This window comes from Nicotiana sylvestris, chromosome 9 (assembly GCF_000393655.2).
Source record: "Nicotiana sylvestris chromosome 9, ASM39365v2, whole genome shotgun sequence".
NCBI classification, from domain to species: Eukaryota; Viridiplantae; Streptophyta; class Magnoliopsida; order Solanales; family Solanaceae; genus Nicotiana; species Nicotiana sylvestris.
The window spans coordinates 73035130-73048045 of record NC_091065.1 but is presented as its reverse complement, the minus strand read 5'-3'; the positions used below and the strand labels follow the sequence as shown (position 1 = coordinate 73048045).

The following is a 12916-nucleotide window of genomic DNA, read 5'->3' as shown; positions in this document are numbered from 1 at the left end:
ACAGGCAGAAAGGAACAAGCAATATATTATTTGAGCAAGTAGTTCACCGATTATGAGGTTAAGTACACCCTTTTAGAAAGGACATGTTGTGCCTTGACTTGGGTCGCTCAAAAGTTGAGACATTATCTTTTGGCCTACACTACTTACCTCATATCCAGAATGGATTCCTTGAAGTACATCTTCCAAAAGCCAATGCCCACTGGCAGGCTCGCAAAATGGCAAATCCTGATCACAGAGTTTGACATCGTCTATGTCACTCGCACCGCGATGAAAGCACAGGCTTTGGTAGATCATTTGGCAGAGAATCCAGTTGATAATGAGTACATGCCACTTAGCACATACTTCCCGGATGAAGAGGTCAACTCGATAGAGGAAGTGGTTCCAGATGATCACCCTGTATGGAAAATGTATTTTGATGGGGCTGTCAATATGAAAGGAGTTGGGATCGGGGCAATCCTCATCTCACCTATTGGACACTATTACCCTGTGATGGCCCGACTTCGGTTCTTCTGTACTAATAATACGACAGAATATGAAGCTTGTATCATGGGTTTGAAAATGGCCATCGATCTGCATGCGCGTGAACTATTAGTTATGGGAGATTCTGACTTGCTTATCAGGCAAGCCCAAGGAGAATAGGAGACTCGAGACATCAAACTTATTCCGTACAGACAATGTGTGCGAGACTTGAGCAAAAGATTCAAATCTATCAAGTTCAGGTACATTCCCCGATTTCACAACGAGCTAGCCGATGCATTGGCTACTCTAGCCTTGATGCTCCCTTATCCATGCAACACTCATATTGATCCACTAGAAATCCAAGTTCGGAATCAACACGGTTACTATAATACAATCAAGACAGAACCAGATGGTGAACCATGGTATCATGACATAAAACGATTCCTGAAAACAAGAGAATATCTAGAGCATGCCAAAGGAGATAAAAAAAGAACAATAAGGCGACTCGCCAGTGGTTTCTTCCTGATTGGGGAAATTTTGTACAAGAGGACCCCAGATTTAAACTTGTTGAGATGCATAGATGCTACAGAAGCAAAGCGGATCATGAGTGAAGTGCATTCAGGGGTATGCGGACCTCACATGAATGGATATGTTTTGGCGAAGAAGATTCTACGGGCAGGGTATTACTGGCTCACCATGGAGCGAGATTGCTTCAGATTTGTTCGCAAATGTCACCAGTGCCATATTCACGGTGACCTGATTCACTCGCCTCCTTTGGAGTTGCATCCCATGTCCTCTCCTTGGCCTTTCGTTGCTTGGGGAATGGATGTTATTGGGCCGATCGAGCCAAAGGCTTCAAATGGGCATAGATTCATTTTGGTTGCAATTGATTACTTCACCAAGTGGGTGGAAGTCGTCACTTTCAAAGCAGTCACCAAGAAAGCAGTGGTAGACTTTGTTCACTCCAACATCATTTGTCGCTTTGGTATCCCAAAGACCATTATCACTGACAATTCATCCAATCTAAATAGTCATTTGATGAAGGAGGTATGCGAACAATTTAAAATCATGTATCGCCATTCTACCCCTTACCGACCAAAAGCCAATGGAGCAGTCAAAGCAACAAACAAGAACATCAAGAAGATTCTTAGGAAGATGATCCAAGGTTCCAGGCAATGGCATGAAAAGTAGCCTTTTGCTCTTTTGGGATACCGTACGACTATTCGCACATCTGTTGGCGCAACTCCGTATCTGCTTGTATACGGAACTGAAGCTGTAATACCCACTGAAGTCGAAATTCCCTCTCTCCGAATTATTGTGGAATCATAGATTGAAGACACTGAGTGGGTCAAGACCCGATTAGAACAACTGATGTTGATCGATGAAAAACGGTTAGCAGCAATATGTTTCGGCCAGTTATACCAACAAAGAATGGCACGCACTTACAATAAGAAAGTGCGCCCAAGGCAGTTTGAGGTAGGCCAATTGATTTTGAAACGCATCCTTCCACACCAAGTATAAGCTAAAGGAAAGTTCGCCCCGAACTGGCAAAGACCCTACATCATTAAGAAAGTGTTACCAAAAGGGGCCTTGCACTTGGTAGATGAAGAAGGACGGGTACCAGACATGACTATTAACGCAGATGCAGTCAAAAGATATTATGTCTGATATATACCCATTGTAGAATTTTCACGCATTGATTTTCTCAGATTGAAGTGGCGAAGGCTATCATTTGCTTGCTATTCCAAATAGGTGTCACCCTTTTTGTTAATCCTTTTGAGCCGTATTTGTCTTCCTTGTTTCTCACTTCTTGGAACTTGTGTACTTGTAAAAAAAACAACAACAACAAATCTCCGAGTCATTGAACTACGTCCGACCTGATTCCGAAAGGATACGTAGACAGCCTTACCCTGGGTTTGGTCCCATCAGAACAAAAAATCCATATTCCCAATACTCCAAAACTGGGGCAGAAGTTTGTTTTATTTCACGGTTTTTTCTGTAAAAATGATTCCAAAAGTTGTAATTCAGTTCAAGGTTCATTTCGCCTTTTTATCTTTCAAGAACTTCTGATCGATGTTTTTTAAGAATGATTGAAGTCCCCATGCCAAAGGCATTGGATAACCTCCATCATACAGTATCTTAGTCAATAAAAAAAGAAATGAGAGAGTCTTATCAGTGAAAACCCGTACGAGCACTATAAGGCGATAGTGAGCAGAGAAATGAGAGAGTCTTATTGGTGAAAACCCAGATGCGCATCATAAGGTGACAGTTAGTAGAGAAATGAGAGAGGTTAGTTAGCGAAAACCTGCAATGGGCGCTACTAGCCGAATAAGGGTCTTTGATTCTCCGGCATGAGCACAACCAAGACAAATTCAAGATGAACATTTGCGGCGGATTTTGAGAATTAGACAGCTTAGACAGATCAGACATCCAGTCCAAAATGCATGTCATGATTCATTAAAGTCGGCACATACCTCCAGATAAGTCTCCTTATTCCTTTTCCCGAAAGGGACACCTTTTGTTTAAGCACAGTTCTTTTTCGCTTCCAATTATTATTCTGTTTTTACCCATAATTTTTCTTTGAGTCCCCTTCGGTCTAATCCTGCATCAAAATCGAAGCAAAGAAAGGGCTGCACAACTGGCTACAGCTTCCCCGTAATGTCGAGCACAATTTGGGGCATATATGGCATTGATGAAGGCACGAATCCATCTCTGATCTCATTCGATAAGACAAACAAAGTGTCTAAAAAAAGAGCTGAAAAGGTCGCCTAAGCAAGACCTGCTTTATGAGAAATGTTGATGAGCACTACGGACACAAACGGATACTGGGGTAAGACAACTGAGTTTGATTTTAGAGAAAAATGCATTGCCTTAGAGACAAGGGTAGCGGTACCATGGACATCTGGGTATGAAACAGTTGGGGGCACTATTGTGAAGCCAAGGTCTCTAGAAAATGATACAAAGTGGCATAACATCTCGGTACCACACTGACAGAATCGGTTCTTCGATAGCAGTGGTCGTGAATCAAGCTACTCAGGGCATCAAGGACACAAACCAACTTCCTCTTTAAAAACTCACAAGTTTTTCTTTGTTTAAAGTAGGAACAAAGGAGTGCAGAATGTCGGTCCTAAGTGAACGAATGTCACCAAACGTAAGATCCTTAAAATCTCCATTTTTCTTTTATTTTCAGCATGCATCACTATTGTTCACACCTCCTATTTCTGAAGCTTAACTCAGGTAGAACCGTTTCGCCTAGGGGGATCCAGCTCATAGTTTCCGGGTAGAAGTACTCTTCACTCAGGGTGTTTTCTGAAGCTTAACTCGGGTAGAACCATTTCGCCTAGGGGGATCCAGCTCATAGTTTCTGGGTAAAAGTACTCTTCACTCACGGTGTTTTACGTAGCTTAACCTAGGTAAACCACTTCTCCTATGGGGATTCAGCTCATAGTTTCCGGGTAGAAGTACTCTTCACTCAGGGCGTTTTCTGAAGCTTAACTCAGGTAGAACCGTTTTGCCTAGGGGGATCCAGCTCATAGTTTCTGGGTAGAAGTACTCTTCACTCAGGGTGTTTTACGTAGCTTAACCCAGGTAGAACCATTTCTCCTATGGGGATTCAGCGCATAGTTTTCGGGTAGAAGTACTCTTCGCTCAGGGTGTTTTCTGAAGCTTAACTTAGGTAGAACTGTTTCGCCTTGGGGGATCCAGCTCATAGTTTCCGGGTAGAAGTACTCTTCACTCATGGTGTTTTACGTAGCTTAACCCAGGTAGAACCATTTCTTCTATGGGGATTCAGCTCATGGTTTCCGGGTAGAAGTACTCTTCGCTCAGGATGTTTTACGTAGCTTAACCCAGGTAGAACCGTTTCGCCTAAGGGGATCTAGTTCGTAGTTCCGGGTAGAAGTAATCTTCGCTCAGGTTGTTTAAATACAGTTTAACTCAGATCGAATTGTTTCTCCTAGAGGGATTCAACACTTTATCGATAATACATGGTGCTAACACCCGATTCTATTTCCTTCCAGTAAGAGAGGGTACCAGCCTATGATTACATTTCTTTTCAGTTGCACAAGGTACCGATCCCTGGTTAAACTATCCTTCATTACCAAATTTTATCTCTTTCAGCTAGTTTATACTACTGTTTCTATCTGCCTTTTCAATAAATTAGATAATTTACAGATTTCTCTAATAACTCATAGAATTTTCCTAGTGCCAGACTGGGGCAGAAAAATTTTGTTCGTTTTTGTTTGTCTTTGATGGCTTTGCAGGCTCTGCCGTATAGCACAAGTGACGATTAAAGCTTGCAGTTTCAGTTTCTCATCAGAAGAAAGAAATCCTTCGATCACAAGATAGTCGGAGTTTAGCTTTGATAATGTGTCAGCAGCCCAGCTTCTCAAGATTCATCTTCTCAAATTCTTATCCAGAAAGCAAGCCATCGAGATTGAGTCATAATCTTTTCTTCAAAAGAATTAAGATCCAATCTAAGGTCAACACAAGTGAGCAGGTCAAGAATCAAGATTTGACTCAAGAAGACACGTGGATAGGAATTTTTGTACTCTTAGTTTACAGACAAATGTAGTGATCTTCTCTTTTTCTTTTGATATAAGAAACAGTAACGGTAAGAGTAACAACAACAGCAGCAGCAACAACAGTCTTAACTCCAGTGTCTGGTAGTCCCAACTACCAAATTTTCCCAAAACTACACTGACCTGATTCCTTTATAGCCAAGGATATGTAGGAAACCTCAGAAGCAACGAAATACCGAACGAAGTCGGTCGAAAAAAATAAATGACCGAAATCGGTCGAAAATTAAATAAATTGGTCGCAAAAGCCAAAGAAAATACTGACAACAAAAATAGTAGTCCCACGACAAAAAAATAAAAATCCCGACCGATTTCGGTCGGAACTTAGTCAATATTTGACCAAGACCTAGTCATACTTGTATATTATCTACAAAAATAATTTTTTATTAAAATTTTTCAAAAATTTCGACCGACTTCGATCAGAATATTTGAAATTATGCTTTCCCGCCCAAGACAATTGGTTTCTAATATAACAAAAATTATATATGTAAATGCCTAATTTTCGCCTTATATATATATAATATGTATGTGTGTGTGTGTGCGCGCGTGTTTGTTCTTATTTGTGTATGTATAGGTTTTAAGAGTTGAGTAATGGTTTGATAAATGAGGTGGGGTTTGGGCTAGTGTAATTTAATTAAAATTGTGCCAAAATTGGCCCAAAATTTGAGCCCAAAGAGCCCAAACCCGGTCCAAAAGGGGGCTGCCAAGAAGAGTTAAAACGACGTAATTTTGTCTTGAAACTACGTCGTTTGGTTAAGTGACAAGATTCAATCTCATCCACCCATCTTGATTTAATCCAACGGTCCTAGTTTGATCTTCATCCTAGGTATTTAAAGCCTAAAATCCCCAAATACTTCCCCATTTCCCCCTTATTTCCTCTCTCTTCTTTCCCTCTCCTTCTTCTCTCTTCTCTCTCTCTCTCTCTCTCTTCACTCTCTCTACGCCGCCCCAGCTCCACCCACCGCCGCCTGCCGGAAATCGCCGCCGCCCGCGGACCACCTCCAAACACCTCCAAATTCACACCACGTAATCTCTACAACTTCCTCTTTCCATATCTCTAAACCAAATCCTAAAAAAAATCCCTCAAACTCCTTGAATTTTAGATCTAGGAAACTTTCCCATCACTTTTTTGCCCAAATTCTTGAAGCTCCAACCACTACCACCCCAAAATACCTACATCAATGCATAGAGCTCCTCAAGACCTAGCTATTGATGTCAATTCTACCCCAAAAATCCGGCGACCAAAATCCGGCGACCTCCCGGAACACCCTCTTTGGCATACCATCATTTTTTCGGCCTTTTCATGTGTAAAGTGATAAAATACTATCTTTTTTCATGGCTGATTTTTTTATTTTTATTTTTAATTTTTAGATTTTATTTTTGTCTATTATTAATTATTTTAGCATTAGTTTTTGAAGTTTGAAATGTTAAATTTTCTGTTTTTTCACTAGTTGAAGAAGTAAAATAGTTTTGTATTGATAAAAGTGAGGTAATGAAAAATACTTAAGAGTATATGATACTTGTTTGATTGTTTGTTTACTGCTTCAAGACTCTTTGAGTACAACACTCAAAGGTCAAATTGTTTGGTAAGAAAATGTAGACCTTTGGACATTATTTGAATAAAGTTTATCTTTGAATAGTGAAGAGCAGATTTTGTTTGAAATACTTGACAAGATTTGAACTAGAAAGTTTTGCTTTTTGAATTTAAGAGCAGATTTTGTAGAAAAATCTGTCAAAAAGATTGATTTTTAATTTTTTGAAATAGCTGGTTATTTTGATATATAGAGGGGACTCCATCACACTTCCACAGGGGCATTTTTTATAATTGCTTTGTCACAAAAACAAAAAAAAATTCAGCAGTTGAACACATGAAAAGTAAGCTGAAATGGTGAGCTTTGAGAGTGAATCTTAGAGTGCAAACTTTTAGAAAAGTATAAGTCCTCTTTAGAGTTCGTTTCTGGGTTCCCTCTCTAAGTTTTCGGGTTGTTTTAACACGGATTTGCTACTGGTTTTGCTGCTATTTTGCTGCTGTTTTTATGCTGCTTTAGTTGCTGAACTACTGTTTATTCTTTTGCTACCAGGTAATCCTTTAAGACTCGTAATGTACGTATTTTCAGCAATGGGAACAACTTGAACATGCTGCACCATTTAAATGTGTTTGATGTGATGAATAGTTTGACAACAAAAGAGCTTGTATGTTATTGTTATGTATCAAGCATGTGATAATGTGAATATAGTCCTTCATAATACTTGAATATTGAGTTGTAAGTTTTTGAATGTGATATGTAAGTCGTTTATGGATTTTTTAAGCATGTTTTCAAGCTATTATATCCGAGTAAAAATGTCATGAATAACTTTAGGTGTATAACACATAACATGAGTTCGTTTTAGTTGCTGAAATTTTACTCCCAACATATGCTTCTAGGAATGCTGTGATAATATCTTTGTGAAGCTGGCCATTTTGCTGGATTTGCAAAAATGACTATTTTTGTAAAGTGGGCGTTTATATAATTGTGACTATGTAGTTAATGGTCATGAACTCAAACTAAGTAAAGAGCTAAGATTGTATCAACTTTGGGCCTTAGTGAATCAAAGATAAAAGTTGGCCCATTTACCTTTGAACAACAAAATTACCCTTTTTCTTCTATTTAGCATTGGGCCAATTGAAATTCATTTCTTGGCCCATTTTAATAATAAATTCCAGCAACCCAAAAGCTCCATACAAACTAGCCCATTTTTTTTAACGAGAAGTTGGCTCATTCCTTTTAAAATAGGTAAAGTTGGTCCAACATTTATTTGCACAATTTTTCCCAACTATAAAGCTCGAAATAATAATAATAATATCAGATTTTTCTACTATTTTAATTAACTAGTTTCCCTTTAATTAATTTAAACGTTAGGCAAATAGTAGGTGCGCTTTAACTTCACGGACTCACTTGTGTAGCGTGATGCTTAACTTTTAATAAGTTAATTCATCAATTTCATGTCATATTCAATAGTTTTAATTAATTTATAAATCTTTTGTCATAATCACGGATTCACTTGCGTAGCGTGGTAGTGCATTTAATAAATTTTCTGAAAAAAAGAGGGTTAATGTTTCCTCCAACACAATTGCAGCAATTTTTCAAAAGTAAATAACGTGCTAACAGTCGTCTGTCATGACTGCGGATTCGCTTGCGTAGCATCGTTATGACTAAATAATAAATTTCGTCGATCACGCATTCGCTTGCGTAGTGTGGCTATGACATCTTATCATTCAAAAATATTCTTTAATTTTTCTAATAATCAAGAGATAAAAGAGGATAGGTAAAACATGAAAATAATATAAATCACAGTTTGTCCAAAATTAATTCAATCCAAGTTTAAGTCAATAAAGCGACCGTGCTAGAACCACGGGACTCGGGGAATGCCTTATACCTTCTCCCCGGTCAACAGAATTCTTTACCCGAACTTTATTTCGTGGACCGATTAAAATAGAGTCAAACCTTCCGCGGACCGATTAAAATAGAGTCAAACCTTCCTTTGACTAGGGATCCAAATAAATGGTGACTTGGAACACCGAAAAAAATCAATTCTAAGTGGCGACTCTGAACAATAAAATAATCTCTATTCAAATTTTGTCACTTTAATTGGAAAAACTCTTTGGCCCATACACATATTATTATTATTTTGAGGGGTAGAAAAGGGGTGTGACAATATATACTTAATTTATCAACCGAAATAAGTTATCTGGAAGAAAATATATATTTGGAAGATTTATAAAATTATTTTATATTTAAAATTCCGACCGATTTCGGTCGGTATTTGAAAAATAGATTTAATTTTTTTTAATTAATATCGACCGATTTCAGTCGGCATTTGAAAATTAAATAAATAAAATTTAATTAACACCTTAGCGACCATTATTTTTTCGATTAATTAAAAGCGATCAGAAATCAGTCACTTTTTCTCAATTTCCGACCGATTTCGGTCGGATTTCTTGGACGAAATTAGCCTGTTTTTTAGTAGTGTGTGCATACGATTTTTTTTTAAAAAGTTTAATTTCTATATATTAATAATATAGATTTTTTTTCGCACTCTCAAATACCTAAAAATTAATTACATGTAACTTTATATAATAAGTGAGATTAGTAACTTATAAAATAAGACAAATAACTTAGTACAACAAATTAAAGTAGGTTCATGGTGTCAAAAAAATTTCACTGGTAGTATATACTATAATATAATTCCTTATATATATATATATATATATATATATATATATATATATATATATATTATGTTTAATTGTATTTGTGTAAAGATTCCTTTAAAATTTTAAATCTCATGTCAGCATAGCCCAGAGGATACTATCCAGTAAAAATTCCACGAGGCGTCCTATTTGGTCGCTCCCATTTAATCTATACCCATTTTTTAAAAAGTTTTAATTTGTACCTACTTTTTAAACAATTTTAGCCCCTTTTCTCCTTCTTCTTTTCCTTCTTCGTTTTTTTCTTCTTCTTCTTCTTCTTTCTTTTACCGCTGTTGGTGCCGGTGATGGTGCGATGAATCTCATGAAAACTTAATATATTTCTTTTATGAGAGTGCTTTTGAATTGTTCACCTAGTTGATGAGCTGACTATTTTGACTATCGCACAATTCCACATGCTCTCGACAATCTGATTGGTTGGTGAAAATGTTAGGTACTATGCACTATACGGTTATCTTCTTCATCACGAAGTAGGAATAAAGAAAATGGAAATAGTGCAATTTTATTATGACAACTGCGTGAATCCTTGTTTTGTTGTATATAAATTTCTTATGTTCTTTTTACATAGCTGAATTTTCTTGAATTGTTTTAAAACTTTTATTTTTTATAAAAGGTTTAGCACTAAATAAGTTGAAATTTCTACAAATGAACTAAATAAGTTCAACATTTCTGCTGAAATTTTTGAAAAAGCTTATCCAGGAAAAAAAAACTTCAGCTTATTTAGTGCTGAAATTTTTATAATTGAACTAAATAATTTTAACATTTTCTGCTGAAGTTTTTGAAAAAGCTTATCTATGACAAAAAAACTTCAGTACTAAATGCTTAAGTTCAGCAAATAGAGAACAAAACTTAACCACTAGAATGTTTAAGTTCAACAATTACAAACAAAAACAAGTTCATCAAATATAGAACAAAACTTCAACACTAGAATGCTTAAGATAGGCAAATAAAGAACAAAACTTCAGCATTAGAATGCTTAAGTTCAGCACACTTGGTCTACTTCAGGCTCGGCTACTAAAATGCTGAAATTTTGCGTGATTGTCTTTGCTACTTCAGCCCCGTATGCTGAAGTACCACGAAAAAATGGGTACATTTGCAATTTTTTTTGCAAAACGGACATAAGTTAAAACGTGACCCGAAAAACAGGTATAGATGCAAATGCCCGTACTATCCAAGTGCTATAGGACGAGTAACCGACAGCTTTCAAACTAGGCCCATCCAAATTTGAAGGGGTAAAGTTTTGGTAAGTCATCGATGACATTTTGTCGCAAAAAACTGCTTTTTGGCACTTCTAATTGTAATTATTCATTTCAATCAGTTAGCAAACAATAGAACTGCGTTGTTTTGAAGAATGAAAACTCAAAATGCAATAAGAAATCTAGCGAAATTAATGATATACAGCCACCAAACACAGAAATCGATGCCTGATGCATTGAAAGAAAGACGATATTGTCATGAATGAGAAAATACATCTAAGAATTTGACAATACATTAAAATTCAGCAGAATCAGGACATATATTTCCAAGTAAGTCAAAATTTGTTACATTTTTTTTTTGTCGCTTCAGAGAATAGCAAGTCAAAGTACCCAAAAGAAACATACGGAAAGTGACAAAATATTCTCGTCGGCAAATATTGATCCGCGCCAAACCAAACTACTTTTCTATCGCTAATTCAGACTCCGGCTTGAATAAACTCAACCTTATATGCATTAATAAGACAACTCTTCTTCAACAAGAGAAAGATACGAGTGAATTCTCTTTTTCAAATCTCATGTCCTAATCCTGCAGGTTCTCCGCAGAAAGAAACTAATTAATTTATTTAGATCACTGAAAGGTTAATGCTTTACTTCCAATTATTTTGTACAAATGGAAGGGAAGCCATATGGGGTTACAAATTTGTATCTGACCCGACGGGTCGTTTTGAGCATTTGCAATTCGCTCGATAGTTTACGGGTATGAGTAGCTCCATATGATATATTTTGACTTATTTGAATCGTCTGTTTTGGTTTTCAGGTTATTCGGAATTGATTTGGAAGAAATATTCTCAACTAAGATGCTTTAAATTGGAAGAGTTACCAAGTTTGACTTTTTAGTATTTGACCTCGGATTGAAATTTTGATGGTTCCGTTAGCTCCGTTGGGTGAGTTTGGACTTAGGAGCGTGTCCGGATTGTGATTTGGAGGTCCGTAGTTGAATATGGCCTGAAGTGGCAAAAGTTGGATTTTTAGAAAATTTGACTGGGAGTGGACTTTTTGATATCGGGGTCGGGTTCCGATTTTGGAAGTGGGAGCAGGGCTGTAATGTCAAATGTGACTTGTGTGCAAAATTTGAGGTCAATCAGACGTAATTTGATAGGTTTCGGCATCGGTTGTAGAAGTTTGAAATTTCAAAGTTCATTGATTTTGAATTGAGGTGTGATTCGTCGTTTCGATATTGTTACGTATGTTTTGAGGCCTCGAGTAGGTCCGCGTTATGTTATGGGACTTGTTGGTATATTTGCATGGGGTCCCGAGTGGCTCGGGTGAGTTTCGGACGAGGTTCAGAGCATTTTGGAAATTTTGGCTAAGGTTGGTGGCAGAGGTTCTGGTGTAAAGCACCTGCGGAGCCATGAGCACAGGTGCGAAGCCGCAAAAGAGGCAGGGTCATCGCAGATGTAAGGTGAGAGTTGGGTGAGGAAGACCGCCAAAGCCGATAACGCACCTATGTGCGCGCAGATGCAGGATTTGATCTCGGGAGCGGGCTTTGGCGCAGATGTGAGTCATTGTGTCGCACCTGCGATGTCGCAGGAGTGGATGTTTTTCCGCAGGTGCGAGTTCCATTTCAATTGTGCTTCTCCGCATAAGCGAAATGCTTGTCGCAGAAGTGATGCTACAGAAACGGCCAAGTGTGTTGTAGATGCGATGATGCTTGGGCAGAAGTGTGAAGTACTCTATTTCGAGGGTTTTAGCAATTTTTACATTTTTGGAGCTATGGAGCTCGGATTGAGGCGATTCTTGAAGCAATTTTCACTATATGAATTGGGGTAAGTGTTCTCTACTCAGTTTTGATTATATTTCGTGAACCTATCTTCGTTTTTGGTAACTGGATTGTGAATTTTAAAGAGGAAATTTGAGGTTTTGGCCTAAAGTTTCATAATATGATTTTTTTAGTTTTGAACATCGATTTGGAGTCGGAATTAAATGAAATTAGTATGGTTGGACTCGTAATTGATGAGTTATCGGATTTTATGAGTTTTGTCGGGTTCCGAGGTACGAGCCCAGGTGTGACTTTTGGGCGGTTTTGGGTTTTGATTAAGGATTTGATCTTTATTATTTGGAATTATTTTCTTGAGCTTTATTTGATGTATTTGAATTGCTTTTGGCTAGTTTTGAGCCGTTCAGAGGTCGGTACGTACGAGATGGCATTTTGGAGCATCGCTCGGCTTGCTTGGTATTTGAATTGGCTTGTTCGAGGTAAGTAATGCTTCTAAACTTAGTGCTGAGGGTATGAAACCCTGAATTACATGATATATGATTGGTATTGAGGGGACGCACATGCTAGGCGACGGGCATGCACCGTGTGAATTGTGACTCCGTTATTTTCGTGGTATGGTGTAGTTACCTAATCTTACCTGTAACCATTAAATTTCTAA

The 12916-nt window shown here is 37.7% G+C and overlaps 1 protein-coding gene and 1 long non-coding RNA gene across 2 annotated transcripts; both read left to right on the top strand.

Moving 5' to 3' along the window:
• The first annotated feature begins 267 nt into the window (after positions 1–267).
• On the top strand, positions 268–4751 carry LOC138877756 (uncharacterized). The gene is made up of 4 exons (XM_070157392.1): positions 268–620; positions 720–1083; positions 1363–1506; positions 4722–4751. The coding sequence occupies exons 1-4, from the start codon at positions 268–270 to the stop codon at positions 4749–4751; spliced, it is 891 nt and encodes a 296-aa protein (XP_070013493.1).
• Positions 4752–5921: 1170 nt separating this feature from the next.
• LOC138877076 (uncharacterized) lies at positions 5922–7348 on the top strand. The gene is made up of 2 exons (XR_011402389.1): positions 5922–6343; positions 7118–7348. It is a non-coding gene; the product is annotated as an uncharacterized lncRNA (long non-coding RNA).
• The last annotated feature ends 5568 nt before the right edge of the window (positions 7349–12916 follow it).

Excerpts from the sequence above, each read along its gene's own strand:
- LOC138877756 (XM_070157392.1), top strand. The coding sequence starts at position 268 with ATGAAAGCACAGGCTTTGGTAGATCATTTGGCAGAGAATCCAGTTGAT. Across the intron at positions 1,084-1,362 it reads TGAGTGAAGTGCATTCAGGG|TGGGTGGAAGTCGTCACTTT; the intron begins GTATGCGGACCT and ends TACTTCACCAAG. Across the intron at positions 1,507-4,721 it reads ATAGTCATTTGATGAAGGAG|GCTCTGCCGTATAGCACAAG; the intron begins GTATGCGAACAA and ends ATGGCTTTGCAG.